Source organism: Mobula birostris, chromosome 2 (genome assembly GCF_030028105.1).
Source record: "Mobula birostris isolate sMobBir1 chromosome 2, sMobBir1.hap1, whole genome shotgun sequence".
Taxonomy (NCBI): domain Eukaryota; kingdom Metazoa; phylum Chordata; class Chondrichthyes; order Myliobatiformes; family Myliobatidae; genus Mobula; species Mobula birostris.
In genome coordinates, this window is record NC_092371.1 from 32,899,994 (window position 1) to 32,918,242 (window position 18,249).

Here is an 18,249-nt window from a genome sequence, read left to right on the forward strand (position 1 = left end):
GAGTAAATGAGGTGCTCAACCAATATAAAGAATGTAAAAAGAATCTTAAGAAAAAAATTAGAAAAGCTAAAAGAAGATACAAGGTTGCTTTGGCAAGTAAGATGAAAATAAATCCAAAGGATTTCTACAGTTATAGTAACAGCAAAAGGATAGTGAGGAATAAAATTGGTCCCTTAGAGAATCAGAGTGGACAGCTATGTGCGGGGCCAAAAGAGATGGGGGGGATTTTGATCAATTTCTTTTCTTCGGTATTCACTAAGGAGAAGGATATTGAATTGTGTAAGGTAAGGGAAACAGGTAGGGAAGTTATGGAAACTATGATGATTAAAGAAGAGGAAGTACTGGGACTTTTAAGGAATATAAAAGTGGCTAAGTCTCTGGGTCCTGACAGGATATTCCCTAGGACCTTGAGGGAAGTTAGTGTAGAAATAGCAGGGTCTCTGACAGAAATATTTCAAATAGCATTAGAAACGGGGATGATGCTGGAGGATTGGCGTATTGCTCGTGTTGTTCTATTCTTTAAAAAGGGTTCTAAGTGTAAACCTAGTAATTATCGGACTGTGAGTTTGACGTCAGTGGTGGATAAATTGATGAAAAGTATTCTTATAATTATCTGGATAGAAAGGGTCTGATTAGGAAAGGCCAACATGGATTTGTGCATGGAAGGTCATGTTTGACAAATCTTATTGAATTTTTTGAAGATGTTACTAGGAAAGTTAATGATGGTAAAGCAGTGGATGTTGTCTATATGGACTTCAGTAAGGCCTTTGACAAGGTTCCACAAGGAAGGTTAGTTAGGAAGGTTCAATCGTTAGGTATTAATATTGAAGTTGTAAAATGGATTCAGCAGTGGCTGGATGGGAGACGCCAGAGAGTAGTGGTGGATAACTGTTTGTCAGATTGAGGGCCAGTGACTAGTAGTGTGCCTCAGGGATCTGTACTGGGTCCAATGTTGTTTGTCCTATACATTAATGATCTTGATGATGGGGTGGTAAATTGGATTAGAAAGTATGCAGATGATACTAAGATAGGTGGAGTTGTGGATAATGAGGTAGGTTTTCAAAGCTTGCAGAGAGATTTAGGCCAGTTAAAAGAGTGGGCTGAATGATGGCAGATGGAGTTTAATGCTGATAAATGTGAGGTGCTGCATCTTGGTAGGACTAATCAAAATAAGACATGCATGGTAAATGGTAGGGCATTGAAGAATGCAGTAGAACACGGGGATCTAGGAATAATGGTGCATAGTTCCCTGAAGGAGGAATCTCATGTGGATAGGGTGGTGAAGAAAGCTTTTGGTATACTGGCCTTTATAAATCAGAGCATTGAGTTGGGATGTAATGTTAAAATTGTACAAGGCATTGGTAAGGCCAAATTTGGAGTATTGTGTACAGTTCTGGTCACCGAATTATAGTAAAGATGTCAACAAAATACAGAGAGTACAGAAAAGATTTACTAGAATGTTACCTGGATTTCAGCACCTAAGGTACAGAGAAAGGTTGAACAAGTTGTGTCTTTATTCTTTGGAGCATAGAAGGTTGAGGGGGGACTTAATAGAGGTATTTTAAATTATGAGGGGGATAGATAGAGTTGACGTGGATAGACTTTTTCCATTGAGAATACGGGAGATTCAAACAAGAGGACATGAGTTGAGAGTTAGGGGGCAAAAGTTTAGGGATAACATGAGGGGGGAACTTCTTTGCTCAGAGAATGGTAGCTGTGTAGAATGAGCTTCAAGCAGAAATGGTAGAGGCAGGTTCGATATTGTCATTTAAAATAAAATTGGATAGCTATATGGACAGGAAAGGAATGGAGGGTTATGGGCTGAGTGCAGGTCAGTGGGACTAGATGAGGGTAAGCATTCGGCATGGACTAGAAGGGTCAAGGTGGCCTGTTTCCGTGCCTTAATTGTTGTATGGTTATATGGTTAAATATCTCCTCACATGATTACAACTCATGGAATGTTGAAGTGTCCAAGCTGTCCTCTCCATCCTCAGCAGCAGTTATACAGCACCTGAAAGCTGTATTCACTTGCCATGGAATACCAGAGACTCTTGTGTCAGACAACAGTCCAGAATCACAATCAGAATCAGGTTTATTTTCATCGGCATGTGATGTGAAATTTGTTAACTTAGCAGCAGCAGTTCAATGTAATACATAATCTAGCAGAGAGAGAGAAAAAAATGTAATAATAAATAAGTAAATCAATTACGTATATTGAATAGATTATTTAAAAATGTGCAAAAACAGAAATACTGTATAAAAAAAGTGAGGTAGTGTCCAAAGTTTCAAAGTCTATTCAGGAATCGGTTGGCAGAAGGGAAGAAGCTGTTCCTGAATCACTGAGTGTGTGCCTTCAGGCTTCTGTATATCCTACCTGATGGTAACAGTGAGAAAAGGGCATGCCCTGGGTGCTGGAGGTCCTTAATAATGGACACTTCATTTCTGAGACACCGCTCCCTAAAGATGTCCTGGGTACTTGGTAGGCCAGTGCCCAAGATGAAGCTGACTAGATTTACAACCTTCTGCAGCTTCTTTCAGTCCTGTGCAGTAGCCCCTCCATGCCAGACAGTGATGCAGCCCGTCAGAGACGCCAGAGAGTAGTGAGCAGCTATAGAAGTTTTTGAGTGTATTTGTTGACCTGCCAAATCGCTTCAAACTCCTAATAAAGTATAGCGGCTTTCTTGACTTCTTTATGACAACATCAATGTGTTTGGACCAGGTTAGATGCTCAGAGATCTTGACACCTAGGAACTTGAAACTGCTCACTCTGTCCACTTCTGATCCCTCTATGAGGATAGGTATGTGTTCCTTCGTTTTACCCTTTCTGAAGTCTACAATCAGCTCTTTCATCTTACTGACGTTAAGTGTCAGGTTGTTGCTACAGCACCACTCCACTAGTTGGCATATCTCAGTCCTGTATGCCCTGTCATCATCACCTGAGATTCTACCAACAATGGCTGTATCATCAGCAAATTTGTAGATGGTATTTGAGCTATGCCTAGCCACACAGTCATGTGTATTCAGAGTAGAGCAGTGTGCTAAGCACACACCCTTGAGGTGCGCCAGTGTTGATTGTCAGCGAAGAAGATACGTTATCACCAATCTACAATTCAGCTGCTCAGAATTCAAAATCCAGGAGTTTGAAAAGCAGACAAGTACCCACAGGCAAGTGGAGAAGTGGACAGAACAGAGCAAACTGTTAAGAGTCTCCTACTGAAGACAAGATACCCCTACAAACCACTGTTAGCTTATCACTTCACACCTCTTGTGAATCTTGCAGTCCATAAGAGCTGTCAATGGGCCGGAGACCGACAATAAGCCTGCCCGTTCTTCCTTCCCTTCTCCAATCTCACTTACTGGACTTAGACAGAGCGAGAAATTTTGAGACAACACAGCATGAGAAAACGAAGATCATGCATGACCTCGGACATAAATAATGTCTTTGTGGCCACTCAGGAGTGGTGAATCTGTTTTTGGGTTTAAAATCAATCCACCAAAGGAACAATTGTCCAGCAGCATGCACCACGGTTGTTTGTGATCAGAACGTCACAAGTGAAATCAGGTGGTACAGGTGTGCGTTTCTATAGTTTCAAAGTCCATAAAAGGAAGATAAAGAAATAGAGTGGCCTGACCCTTATAACAAGGGCCACTTACTTGGGGTGGACACACCTGTTCAAGAATCTCCATCCACTCCAACACTTCCAGGACCTATACCAGATATGGTCGTTTATCTGCCCCACCACAGAGATATACTGCACAGCCTAATAGCTTAGGGCAAGTGACTAAAGAGGCAGAATAATCCTCTCACTTTGCGGAGTATTCAGCTAGTCTACCCTGACCTCCATCAGATTTAATGCTTTTTTAAATGTTGAAAGCATTTCGCAAAATGAAGTATTTTTTAAAAACTCAGTGAAGAAAAGGAAGAAAACAAAGAGAGTGAGACATTGTTAAAAACAAAGAGAAAGACAGTTATAATGTTGACAATTCTTTTTTTGTTTGTGTAAGGAGTATGAGTTATGTACTGTGGATAAAGTGAACTGAGTCATGCAATTTCAGTGACTATAATTTCAATGCAGTTCTATGGTCAAGAAGTCTGTACCTAGTTTTTCTACCTTTTTCAGGAATGGGAGATGTAGTGGTGGTTAATAGAGTTACTCCTATGCCACTCAGTTAGCCGCTCCCACATGGGAGGCGTTAATGTACTGTACAAGCAGCATTATCAATAACGTTCAGTTGAATTTCCCGCAAGGCTGACATCTTGGGATGCTCTGCCCTACCCATCAATATCGAACACAGCTGCAGGTAAGAGAATTAAGAGGCCAGATTGATTCCTTCTTCTTCTATTCTCCACTGATGTTGAGTTGAGATACAGGAAAGAAATCGAGCACCTATGACATGGTGTCACAGCTACAACCTTTCCCTCACTATGAGCAAAACAAAAGAGCTAGTTACTGCACACAGAAAGGGGTGGTACACATTGTCCTGTTTATATCAATGGTGCTGAAGTTGAGGGGTTTGAAAGTTTCAAGTATCTAGGAATAATCATCATCAAAGGCCTTATTAGTCTGACCACGTTGATGCCACGTATAAGAGAGATCACCAGTGCCTTTCTCCCTCAGGAAACTTGATCATGGACAAGGATAGATCTGCTCCTAGGGTTGACGTTCTGAACTGGAAGAAGGCCAAATTTGAAGAAATGAGAAAGGACCTAAAAAGCGTGGATTGGGACAGGTTCTCTGGCAACGATGTGATTGGTAGGTGGGAAGCCTTCAAAGGAGAAATTTTGAGAGTGCAGTGGTTGTATGTTCCTGTCAGGATTAAAGGCAAAGTGAATAGGAATAAGGAACCTTGGTTCTCAAGGGATATTGCAACTCTGATAAAGAAGAAGAGGGAGTTGTATGAAATGTATAGGAAACAGGGAGTAAATCAGGTGCTTGAGGAGTATAAGAAGTGCAAGAAAATACTTAAGAAAGAAATCAGGAGGGCTAAAAGAAGACATGAGGTTGCCTCGGCAGTCAAAGTGAAGGATAATCCAAAGAGCTTTTACAGGTATATTAAGAGCAAAAGGATTGTAAGGGATAAAATTGGTCCTCTTGAAGATCAGAGTGGTCAGCTATGTGCGGAACCAAAGGAAATGGGGGAGATCTTAAATAGGTTTTTTGCGTCTGTATTTACTAAGGAAACTGGCGTGAAGTCTATGGAATTAAGGGAATCAGGTAGTGAGATCATGGAAACTGTACAGATTGAAAAGGAGGAGGTGCTTGCTGTCTTGAGGAAAATTAAAGTGGATAAATCCCCGGGACCTGACAGGGTGTTCCCTCGGACCTTGAAGGAGACTAGTGTTGAAATTGCAGGGGCCCTGGCAGAAATATTTAAAATGTCGCTGTCTACAGGTGAGGTGCCGGAGGATTGGAGAGTGGCTCATGTTGTTCCATTGTTTAAAAAAGGATCGAAAAGTAATCTGGGAAATTATAGGCCAGTAAGTTTAACGTCGGTAGTAGGTAAGTTATTGGAGGGAGTACTAAAAGACAGAATCTACAAGCATTTGGATAGACAGGGACTTATTAGGGAGAGTCAACACGGCTTTGTACGTGGTAGGTCATGTGTGACCAATCTATTGGAGTTTTTCGAGGAGGTTACCAGGAATGTGGATGAAGGGAAGGCAGTGGATATTGTCTACATGGACTTCAGTAAGGCCTTTGACAAGGTCCCGCATGGAAGGTTAGTTAGGAAAATTCAGTGGCTAGGTATACATTGAGAGGTGGTAAATTGGATTAGACATTGGCTCAATGGAAGAAGCCAAAGAGTGGTAGTAGAGAATTGCTTCTCTGAGTGGAGGCCTGTGACTAGTGGTGTGCCACAGGGATCAGTGCTGGGTCTATTGTTATTTGTCATCTATATCAATGATCTGGATGATAATGTGGTAAATTGGATCAGCAAATTTGCTGATGATACAAAGATTGAAGGTGTAGTAGACAGAGAGGAAGGTTTTCAGAGCCTGCAGAGGGACTTGGACCAGCTGGAAAAATGGGCTGAAAAATGGCAGATGGAGTTTAATACAGACAAGTGTGAGGTATTGCACATTGGAAGGACAAACCAACGTAGAACATACAGGGTTAATGGTAAGGCACTGAGGAGTGCAGTAGAACAGAGGGATCTGGGAATACAGATACAAAATTCCCTAAAAGTGACGTCACAGGTAGATAGGGTCGTAAAGAGAGCTTTTGGTACATTGGCCTTTATTAATCAAAGTATTGAGTATAAGAGCTGGAATGTTATGATGAGGTTGTATAAGGCATTGGTGAGGCCGAATCTGGAGTATTGTGTTCAGTTTTGGTCACCAAATTACAGGAAGGATATAAATAAGGTTGAAAGAGTGCAGAGAAGGTTTACAAGGATGTTGCCAGGACTTGAGAAACTCAGTTACAGAGAAAGGTTGAATAGGTTAGGACTTTATTCCCTGGAGCGTAGAAGAATGAGGGGAGATTTGATAGAGGTATATAAAATTCTGATGGGTATAGATAGAGTGAATGCAAGCAGGCTTTTTCCACTGAGGCAAGGGGAGAACAAAACCAGAGGACATGGGTTAAGGGTGAGGGGGGAGAAGTTTAAAGGGAACATTAAGGGGGGCTTCTTCACACAGAGAGTGGTGGGAGTATGGAATAAGCTGCCAGATGAGGTGGTAAATGCGGGTTCTTTTTTAACATTTAAGAATAAATTGGACAGATACATGGATGGGAGGTGTATGGAGGGATATGGTCCGTGTGCAGGTCAGTGGGACTAGGCAGAAGATGGTTTGGCACAGCTAAGAAGGGCCAAAAGGCCTGTTTCTTTGCTGTAGTTTCTATGGTTTCTATGAAACCAAAGATATTTGGCATTTCCCCTTTAACACAATCTTTTTTTATTGATCCAGACTGGAAAGCATCCTAACGAAGTGTCCTGACGAAGGGTCTCGGCCTGAAACGTCAACTGCACCTCTTCCTAGAGATGCTGCCTGGCCTGCTGCGTTCACCAGCAACTTTTATGTGTGTTGCTGGAAAGCATCCTATCCAGATGCATCACATCTTGTTACGGTACTGCTCTGCCTACGATTGCAAAATCGCTGCAGAGAATTGTGGACACAGCTCAGCACATCAGGAAAACCACCCTCCCCTCCATGGATTCTGTCTACACTTAGCGCTACCTCGTAATCAAATACCTCACTTATGCATTCGCTCTGATCACAATATAACTTGGTATGATCAGGCAGAATATACATAAACCTGAAAGCAGGTACCTCCAGGCTTAAAGATAGACCTAGAACAAAGAACCTTATAGCACAGTACAGGCCCTTCAGCCCATGATATTGTGCTGACGTTTTATCATGTCTAAGGACAATCTAACCCATCCCTCCTACATAGCCCTCCATCTTTTCCATTATTTATGTGCCTATCTAAGAATTTCTTTAAAATCCCTAACATAGCTGCCCCTACCATGTAAACAACATCTACTGATGCTCCTTTGTCTATCCTGCTTGTTACTTCCTCAAATAATCCATACTGACTGGGGCCTACAAGTGAGGAAATTGAAGATCCAGTTGCACAGGGAGATATCAAGGGCTAGGTCTTGGAGCTGTTACGTACCCCATAACTGGGTTGCCAAACCAGCAGAAATGGATCACTCAGTTGGAGTCTGGATTACTAGAACTAAGAAAATTTTAATAAAGAAACAAGCATCACAGTAATCGAAAGGATAATAAATGCAACAGTTCAGCAATGATAATCACACATGTGCACAGAATTTAAAATAACAGCATCAATCAAGCTCTATCGTTGTCTAGGGGTAAATGACCAAATTTCAAAGTGACATAAAAGTTCAGTCCAATTTAGTTCAGTTCGCAGTAATCATTGCCATGGCGATCGACAACGTGGGGGGAGGGAGAGAGAGAACGGGAACGACTGATCATTCAGAAACGGCTTCCCCTCACAGACCGGCGATATTGCTCACAAGCAACTTTCGGGGGTCCTTGGTGATGTCACCTGAGGTCACCGACTGTGACCCCTCCTCCAGATGCGGTCGATCCTCTGCAGTGAACCCGGCCCCCAAGCAAGGGCGGACACACACCGGGTTCCCACTGATCGTACCTTTCCACCCTGTGCGTTGTCCGGTACTTCCCACCGACTCGTGAGAGGCGCACCGCTTCCAGGGTCTCGCTACCTCGGGTGTCGTGTGTGTCCTGCCTTAGCGAACCTGTCCCTTTTAATCCCCCTGGTGGGGTATCGCCTGTCCACCACTTCAAACAGTTCAGGGTTCAAAGGGGGAGCCGCTCCAGACAGCTCTCTCCCCCGTCCCTTCATTACACATCTCCAGATGCTGCTCCATTGTCTTCCTTATCTCTCTCTTGAAGACAGGTGGCAGACCAACTGCTGATCACACAGGACAGCTAACATCTTATCTATGTGTATTCTCGTCACAGAGCTTAGTGGTTAGTTTTGAGGGGATGATAGTGTTGAATACTGATCTGTAGTTAATGATGATGATACAAAGATAGGTGGGTGGGTGGGGGAAAAAGGTGGCGGTCAGGAAACAGCAAGTCTGCAGAAGGACTTCCTTGACATCACCGACATGAAAGGAGAGGGCAGTACGATGGCGGTGCGATTGAATGCAGCAACCTCCTTGGGTCTAACCAAAGGTGTGATTGTTTGTCCTTCATGTCTTTTTTTAGATCACGACACTGCTGGATACTACAAACATCAGGTACTGTGGGTCTAGCCCGTTTGCAATGGAGCTGGACTTGTTGCGCACCATATTGCAACGTGTTCAGCCACCGAGGGAAGAAGGCATCAGTAGCGCATGGTCACAGTGCGTAACCTAATGGACGATCCAATGATTGTCATGGACGTTTTTACTGTGATTGCTCGGTGGATTGCGTTCAGCTGCAGCTGCACTGCAAGATGTGGGGAAATATTTCAGGCTGTTCTCGCAGAACAGTGGCTCCAGGACAGTATCCACGCACTATCAATCTACAGAACTCTACACTCAGAAACTTCAGCAGTAGTTTTTCATTGTAACTATGATTTTTCTGCTATCGTAATTATATATGCTTTTTGTGCTGTGTGCTATGGTTCTGTGTTTTGCACCTTAGCCCCAGAGGAAAGCTGCATCATTTGGCTGTATTCATGTGTATAGCTGATTGGTAATTGAATTTGAACTCGTAGAGCATTCCGAGGTATGCAACTTCATGCTCTACGTGTTCCAGAGCTGAGTGAAGAGCCAATGAAGTGGCATTTGCTGATGACTTGTTATAGCAGAGTCAACATTTGAGCAGATCCTCAGGCAGGAGTTTATATATTTCATAACCAGCCTCTCAAAGCATTTCATCACACTGATGTAAGCACAACTGGAAGGTAGTCATTGAGGCAGGTTACCTTGTTCTTCTTGGGCACCAGTATGTTTGAAGCCTGCATGAAGCAGGTGGGGACCTCAGTCTTCAGAAGCAAGAGTTTGAAGATGTCAGTAAACACTCCAGCCAGTTGATTAGCAAAAGTCTTCAGTACTTGGTCAGGTACATCGTCCAGGCTAGATGTTTTCCGTGGGTTCACCATTAAAGGAAGGCTCCCAGAACAGGTTCCTGCAGAACACTACTGGCCGCTAACCTCCAGGCAGTATATGCTGTACGTACTACCACCCTTTATCTGCCATGAGCAGGCGTGTTCTGAATCCATGCAGCCAAGTTTGGATCGCATGCCTCCTGACTTTCTGACTGAGCCTACCAAAGGGAAGCTTATAAAACGCCTTACTAAAATACATACACACCCCATCCACTGCTCTATCTTCATCAATGTGCTTGTCATATCCTCAAAGAATTCAATCAAGCTACCTCTGACAAAGCCATACTGACTATCCTTGTTTTTCCAAGTTATCAGAAATCCTGCCTCTAAGAATCTTCTCCAGTTGCCTTTGTAATGTGAGGGGAAAATGGAGCACATGAAGAAACCCCATACAGTCAGAGGGAGTTTGTGCAAACTTTGCACACGGACAGCATCCATTTTACTGGAGCTGGGACGTAGCAGTTCTGCTGTGTGTCACTGTGCTGCTCCAAACTTGCTCATCCAGTTACTTGTCCACATTATTAATAATTGTCTCTGTTTTCAAGAGGCCCCGGTTTGCCCCCACTTGTCTTTCTTTCCTTTTGTTTACATTCAATGAAGCTTGTGTAATTACTTGTGTTCCTGTCACTAGTCACTCTCACCTTCCAAAAGTTCAGAAGTTTAGAAATAAATTCAATTTCAGAATAAAATCCTTACCTGTGCAGGCCACAGCTGCAAACACCCAACACTGTCCGTAGCGAACTGGCCAACGGCCTTTCTTATACCACTGATGGAGGATTGCAACACTTCCATTCCATGACCAAGGGTACACCCCTCCAGTATATGGCTCACTCCATTTGCCAGTAAGTACCCCCTTGTCATCAGCAGAATTTATCTGAAAAAGGATGAATGATGTATCTGTCATATGAAAGCTCCACCTGAAGGGTGTATTCATAAGTTACTGCATTCCACTTTTTCATTGAACATTTCTTACATTGAAGATGTCAGACTTTCCCACATCCCTTCGAACATGAAAAGCACATCATCCTCTATAAATTTTATTGTTTTCTTCCTTTGTAACTCAAAGTTCAAAGCTCAAAGTAAATTTATTATCAAGGTACACATATGTCACCATGTACGTACAAAGCTGAAATTCATTTTCTTCTGTACAATCACAGTAAATACAAGAGACACAATGGAGTCAAAGAAAGACTGCACCCAACAGGACAGACAAATAACCAATTTGTAGAAAAAACATACCAAAAATTGTGCAAATACAAAAAGAAAGAATGGGGGAAGGTGGGACCTGTACAGAAGGGACGGGTTGCAATTGAATTGGAAGGGAACTAATATCTTAGCATGAATATCCCCACAGTGCAGCACTATCCTAGCTAGTGGGGTTTAAATTTGAGTTGCAGGGGGATGGGAACCAGAGTGCTAGAACAGTTAGTGAAGATGTCGTGGAGACAGATATTGGTAAGATCTCAGATAAAGACTGAAATCAAAAGGTTGAGCATGGTGCGACAAATGTCCTGAGCTGTATATATTTCAATATAAGAAGTATCGTACAAAAGGTGGATGAGCTCAGGGCATGGATCAAAACCTGGAATTATGATTTTGTGGCCATTACTGAGACTTGGTTGCAGGAAGGGCAGGACTGGCAACTCAGTATTCTGAGTTCCATTATTTTAAACGTGACAGAACAGATGGGATTAAAGGAGGTGGGGTGGTGTTACTACTCAGAGCAGTGCTCAGTCAGGATAGACTGGAGAACTCTTCCGGTGAGGTGTTATGGGTGGAACTGAGAGATAAGAAAAATGTGACCGTGTTAATGGGGCTATATCACAACCCACCCAAGAGTCTGAGGGATTTAGAGGAGCAAATTTGTATTGAGATTGTAGACTCTTGCAAGATACATAAGGTTGTTATTGTAGGTGATTTTAACTTTCCACATATTGCCCAGGACTCCCATACAGTAAAAGGACTAGTTGAGACAGAGTTTGTTAAATCTGTTCAGTAAGTTTCCTTCAACCGTATGTAAAATTCCCAATAAGAGAGTGTGTGAAACTTGATCTGCTATTACTGAATGTAGAGAAACACTTCACATCTAGTGATCAAAATGCCACTAGGTTCAAAGTAAATTTGCAAAAAGATGGGTCTGGTCCACGGGTAGTGATTCTAAATTGGAGAAAGCCTAATTTTGATGGTATCAGAAAGGATCTGTCAAGTGTGGATTTCAGCAGGCTGTTTTCTGGCAAAGATGTACTTGGTAGTGAAATTTTGAAAACACAATCTTGTATGTGTCTGTCAGAATAAAAGGTAAAGATAACAAATGTAGGGAACCTTAGTTTTCAAGAGATAATGAGGCCTTGGTTCAGGAAAAAAAGGAGGTGCCTAGCAGGTATAGGCATGAAGGAAGAAATGAAATGCTTATGAAGTGTAAGAAATGGAAGAGAACACTTAAGAAAGAAATCAGGAAGGCTAAAAGAAGACGTGAGGTTTCCCTAGCAGACAAGGTGAAGGAAAATCTTAAGGAATTCTACAGATATGCTAAGAGCAAAAGGATTGCAAGAGACAAAATTGGTCCTCTGGAAGATCAGTATGGTAATCCATGTGTGGAGCCAAAAGAGATGAGGGAGATCTTAAAATAATTTTGTGTCTGCTTTTACTCAGGAGATGGGCACAGAGTCTATAGAAATGAGGGAAGGTGGCATCAACTTCATGAACCCTATTCAGATTACAGAGGTGAGTATGCGACTGAACAAAAACAGACCACAGTTGGACCTATCACAAGTTATCCACACCTTTATTCTTGCAAATACTATTCTTACGAATACTAGTTCAACACTCACCATAGCTGTCACAACTCTACTGATATAAATGGGATCATTTCTGCGTATATAATCCTTTGCTGGATTTTGCTGGCATTTGATGTTTTTATCCAATATCATAAGGCAGATATCCACAATATTTTCTTCAAACTGAAATGCAAAAGCATTTTGATATTTCTGAGAACACTTTGAAAATGCGCAGTGAGAATAATTTTTTGTAAAATTATTAAAAGTGCAGTAATAAGAACGACGGTTAATCTTCAGAACAGGTTGCTGTTTAGTTTTTGAAATATTCAGTGATGTTCTTCCAGTGTAAAATTAAAATGGCCATTTCCTTGATTTATGTCTCAGAAAGACAGCATCGATTATTAAGGACCTCCAGCACCCAGGGCATGTACTTTTCTCACTGTTACCATCAAGGAGGAGGTACAGAAGCCTGAAGGCACACACCCGGCGATTAAGGAACATCTTCTTCCCCTCTGCAATCCAATTCCTAAATGGACATTGAATCTTTCACCTCACTTTTTTAAATATACAGTATTTCTGTTTTGCACGTATTTTTAATCTATTCAATATACGTAATTGATTTACTTGTTTATTTATTATTATTATTTTTTCTCTGCTAGATTATGCATTGCATTGAACTGCTGCTGCTAAGTTAACAATTTTCACGTCACATGCTGGTGATAATAAACCTGATTCTGATTCTGATTATGTTTCTGTCCTCTTCTCCCCACTACCACCCTCATCATCCCCCCCCCCAAAAACAGATAATCATCAATCCTACTCCAGGCCTCAATCAGGCCCTTTTTGAAAATGGGCATCTCTTGGGGGTCATCTTGCCACAATAAATTACAATGCCTACCTGCCCTTTTCTGCCACTGAAGTCTGAAGGGACTGCAAAGATGACAGCCCCTGGGTTACAACCATTTACCTCATCCATTAGCTGTAGTGCAGCAGGATGACCCATTTTACCAGTATCTCTTAACATAAGAATCACTCTTATCTCAAAACTTGTCTAAAAGGACAAAGCATATATCTTTACAAGTTGAGCATTCTCGATTTCTGAAGCTCTCTCCAACTTATATCATTCAAAGAAAAAAAGGAGTATGCAGAAGTTTCAAGGCTGCTCCCCTGCTCAAGTGAATGATCGTTTCTATCTTTGACAATATATTTGCTCCACTTTGAATTGTTTTTTACAATATTCATTTTGCCCAAATGGTCCCCTCTGTATTCATTTTCTCTTGCTGACATTCCTATCAATGTACATGTTTGCTTTAGTAACTCTTGTTATAATACCATTGGTGGAATCCAAAATAGATGCTCACTTGACTAGCTTTCACTGCAAATTGAACTACTTGTAATTCAGCCTTTTGGAAGCAACCGGCAATGTTATCATGGGATGGGGAAAACCAGGGTGCCAACAATGTCAGCCAAGTTGTCAATGACTTGGCAATCATCCTAAGCTCAGTTGCAGTTGCTGGATAAATTGAAAATTATACTGGGGACAAATTTGCATACCATATACGGAAGTGTGAAGGTAAGTATGATGGTGGAAAGTCTATAACCTGGAGAAACTGGAGGGAGAACAAGAGCAATGTAAAAGCATATCTGACCTCATGGATGCACTGAGAACTTGCTCCTGCATGAGAAGCTTGTGGACTATATGGGTCATGCAGGTATGGCTGAAGAGTTTGGAAGTGGTAAATTGACAGTGGATAATCTTGTGTCATCCAAGGATCATGATGTACCATGCAATAGGTACACCCTATCCTCATTATATGCGTCTTCAGACTATACGGATTCACAGTTATGCGAGGAACCTATTTCTACCAAGGTCTCGTTATATGCATCCAAAATTCAGAGGTATGCGAGGAGCACTGCTTTCCCGCCAATACAAGTCACGTGCGCACGCTTCACGGTCTCACTGTTGGGACGAGAAGCACTGCTTTCCCGCCAATACAAATCAGGTGCGCGCGCCTCACAATTTCTCTCCCGCCACTCTCGCATTGGTTTTGGCAAGGTGTGGATGCGCCATCTTAAACTTTTGTTGGTTTTACCTATGGTGCAGTGATTTTGTGCTTGAAATATTTAATTACGCCTCCTAAGCGTCCAAAGTCATGTCTTGGGCCATCAGCCAAGTGGCAGAGAACCGCTTTAACACTTGAAAAAAAGTTGGAAATTATAAACAGCACGGCATCTACTGCCAGGAACAAAATCTTGCCTTTAAAGTTCTTTTGTTGCTTGACAATGCGCCAGCCCATCCTAAACATTTGGACAGCATTCATCCTAACATAACAGTGCGTTTCCTGCCGCCTAACACAACATCGCTGATTCAACCACTTGGTTGGTATAATCCACATTCAAGGTATACGTATTTTTTTTACGGCGAACTATCTCTCAGATGCTGCAAGCAACAGACGATTTTGAAAATCCTGGGAGTTTACCAACGGTGAGGGAATGGTGGAAGTCGGAACACAAGTGGCGATGGACATGGACCCAAGTTTAGAATGGAGTCAGCATTTCAGTCGTTCCCTGCCGTCAACCCTTCTTCCCTACAAGCAAATTTATGCTGAAAAACAAAATGCTGCCAAGCAAACAACCGTCACCATTTTATGCAAATCGCTGTAATCTTTCTGCTGCCCGCAGTTCTAAGAGTTCTGTGAGTCTTCTTTCACCCCTTGCTGTGCTTGATATTATCCTGACGACCACAACCATCCACCTTATCCATGTAAAGCTGCCCGACACCACAACAACCACTCATCTCCCGGAGCGAACACACCTGCCACTGTTGGTGAGTACTGTACAACAGAGGATGTTAACTTTCTATGATTTATTACATTGAATATTACTTTAAATTGATTAAATATAAAATACAAATGTTGTCTTGTAGTTCTGCTTTTGTGTCATATTGGTATAAAAATGTGAATAAGTTACAAATAAAACATATTTAGGAAGCCCTCTAGAACGCATCCCTATTTTCCCATTTAAATAATTATTCACATTATGCGTCAACTTCGAGGAACGTATCCCTCGCATATAATGAGGATAGGATGTACACAGAGGCACCTTAAATGACAGTGCAGATTTTGCAGTTAATAAAGTAAGTCCACAAATCCATTTGTCTTCGTTTCCATGGAACGTGGTTTGATTACCACAAAAAACTGAGGTGCTATACTATCCAATTTCTAGTCAATGAAAACTTGACTTGTTTATGGATGAAAATGTAGATGTGTGGGCTGACAAGTATGCTGATGATACCAAAATTGGTAGAATTGTAGATAGCATAGAAGACTGGCAAAGAACACAGTGCAATAAAGATCAGCTGCAGATACGGGCAGAGAAATGGCAGATGGAGTTTAACCCATATAAATATGAGGTGTTGCACCTTGGTAGGGCAAATTCAAGGAGACAATATATGATTATGGGCAAAATCATTAACAGCATTGCTGAACAGGGAGTTCTTGGGATCCAAGTTCTTAGTTTCTTGATAGTGGCTACACAGGTTGATTAGGTGGTTAAGAAGGCTTATGAGGTGTTTGCTTTTATTAGTCGAGGCACTGAGTTCAAAAGTCAAGAGGTTATGTTGCAATTTTATACAACTCTGGTTAGGCCACATCTGGAGTATTGCATACAGTTCAATTTGCCCAACTGCAGGAATGATGTTGAGGATTTGAAGACGGTGCAGAAGATGTTTACCAGGGTGCTGCCTGGCTTAGAGAGCATGTGCCTAATGAGAGGCTGAATGTACTTGGGTTATTTTCTCTGGAATAGTGGAGGCTGAGGGGAGATCTGATAGAGGTTTATAAGATTATGAGAGGTATAGGTAGGGTAGACAAGGAGTATTTTTTTCCTAGTGTTGAAATATCTAATACTTGAGGGAGTGGATTCAAAGGGGATGTGAGGGGTAAATTTTTATTTAAAGAGTGATGGATGCCTAGAACGCACTACCTGCTATGGTGGTGTAGAGGCAAATGCATTGGAGGCTTTTAAAATGCATGGAGAGCCACATGAATGTTAAGAAGATGGAGGGATATGGACATTATGAAGATAGGAGGGATTAGTGTTTGGGTGTTCTTGATTTGCTCTTTAGTTGGTTCAGCACAATATTGTGGGTCGAAGGGCCTGTTTCTGTGCTGTACTGTTCCATGTTCCATGGTCTCTGCTAAGGCAGAGAAAAAAAGTCAAAGAATTACATATAACAGGTGGCTCACACTTTGGGAAGAATGAAAACATTTTGGAGAGGGTGTAAACTTTGAAGAACACTTCCATTGTTAACTGATTACAATTAAATGAATCCCCTGGAGGTTTAGTGATGTTTCTTTTAGAACATTTACATAGAGGGAGTCCCCTGAGTGGTGTTTAAACCAATGCGGTTTATCAAAAAGATGTTTCTTGATTATTAAAGTGAGACCAGAGGTAAGGTGATTGGTCGAAGAAGTAGAGTAATATATAGGAAAGCATTGTCAACATTTGGATTACACTCCTGATAGGGTACTGGGAAAGAATTCAAAACTAATTGGGAATAATTGGCAAAGGGTTTGGGTGAGTGCTCTTCATCTGTACTGTATGAATTTGTTTAATGCAACACTGGGGGAATAAAACAATTGATTCATTTTCTCTCAGCCAATCCTGCTGACATAAGATATTTAACAGTGGAACAAAATAAATTATGAGTTTTTACTTGTGAGTTTTTACATTAACTTTCAGAGCATTCATCTTCAGTTTGGAATCCTTGGTAGGAAGCTGACATTTGCTGCAGGATTTGAGCTACAAATATTCTAAAATAAATGACACTTGTTCAGCAAGAGGTTTGAGTATTTTTGTGTTGCTCTAGTGTTGAATGGTTCCAGAGCCCTCCAACATCCAACTGGAACTCATTCATCTGAAAAATGATAGTTTACACGGGTTGCACCTCTAAAGTAGTAAAATATTCACAGGAGTAGACAGAAAACTGACACTATGTTGAATAATTGGAACAGAGAGCACAAGAATGGTCAAATATATAGCTTTAAATTAGTGTACCAAAAGATGCAGATGATTGGGAAAGAATTAAGTTTAAGGCCTCCAAGAATGAGCTCGAATCATTGTTGGATCAGGAGGCAATGAGAGTCAAAAGAGGAACAGTGATGAATAAATGAAGTTCACATGAATACAAGTACCTCACTGAATAATCAGATTGCAATGCAGGATTGATTCAGGATTTCACATACCTGTCCAAAGTACCATGAGCGACCATCAATCTGGTAATAACTGCCATTGTAGATGATTCCATCTTCATTTAGCACATATTCTGTTCGTTGTTCCTCACTATCCAGCAAGACTTCATCCTCTGACATGGTAAACAGCTTAATAGCTTATTAATTTCTTTGCAAAGTGTACACATGAATTTAAAAGACCTGCACAAAAATTTCCAAAGTACTTTTAAATCACTAACTTTGCAGATGACACAATATTATTTATAGTGAAAAAGGAAGATGGAGGGATATGAACCATAGATTAAAGGGGGATCTTGATTGATTTGGAAAGTGGGCCAAGGAGTGGAAAATGGACTTCAATACAGATACGACTGAGGCGATGTATTTTGGAAACTCAGGCCAATGTAGGACTTCTACTATGGTGAGGGAGAGTAATGGAACTGAAGGACTAAGAAATACAAGTGCTATACACACAAAATGCAGGAGGAACTCAGCAGGTCAAGCAGCATTTATGGAAATGAGAACCCCTTCTTCAAGACTGGAAAGAAAGGGAGAAGATGCCAGATGAAAAAAATGGGGATGATAAGAGAAGCCAGGTGGGTGGGAAAGGTAAAGGCCTGGAAAAGAAGGAATCTGATTAGAGAGGAAAGT

General features: G+C 41.5%; 1 protein-coding gene across 2 annotated transcripts in view; it reads right to left on the reverse strand.

The window, feature by feature from the left end:
- Positions 1–18,249, reverse strand: part of LOC140185900 (protein-glutamine gamma-glutamyltransferase 2-like) — a 71,008-nt gene that overhangs the window by 29,903 nt on the left and 22,856 nt on the right. For both annotated transcript variants that reach the window (XM_072239713.1, XM_072239708.1), the window contains exons 4-6: positions 17,614–17,732; positions 12,422–12,550; positions 10,287–10,464 (exon numbers count right to left, since the gene is read on the reverse strand). In XM_072239713.1, the coding sequence (XP_072095814.1) occupies positions 10,287–10,464; positions 12,422–12,550; positions 17,614–17,732 (426 nt within the window). The remainder of the gene's footprint in view (positions 1–10,286; positions 10,465–12,421; positions 12,551–17,613; positions 17,733–18,249) is intronic.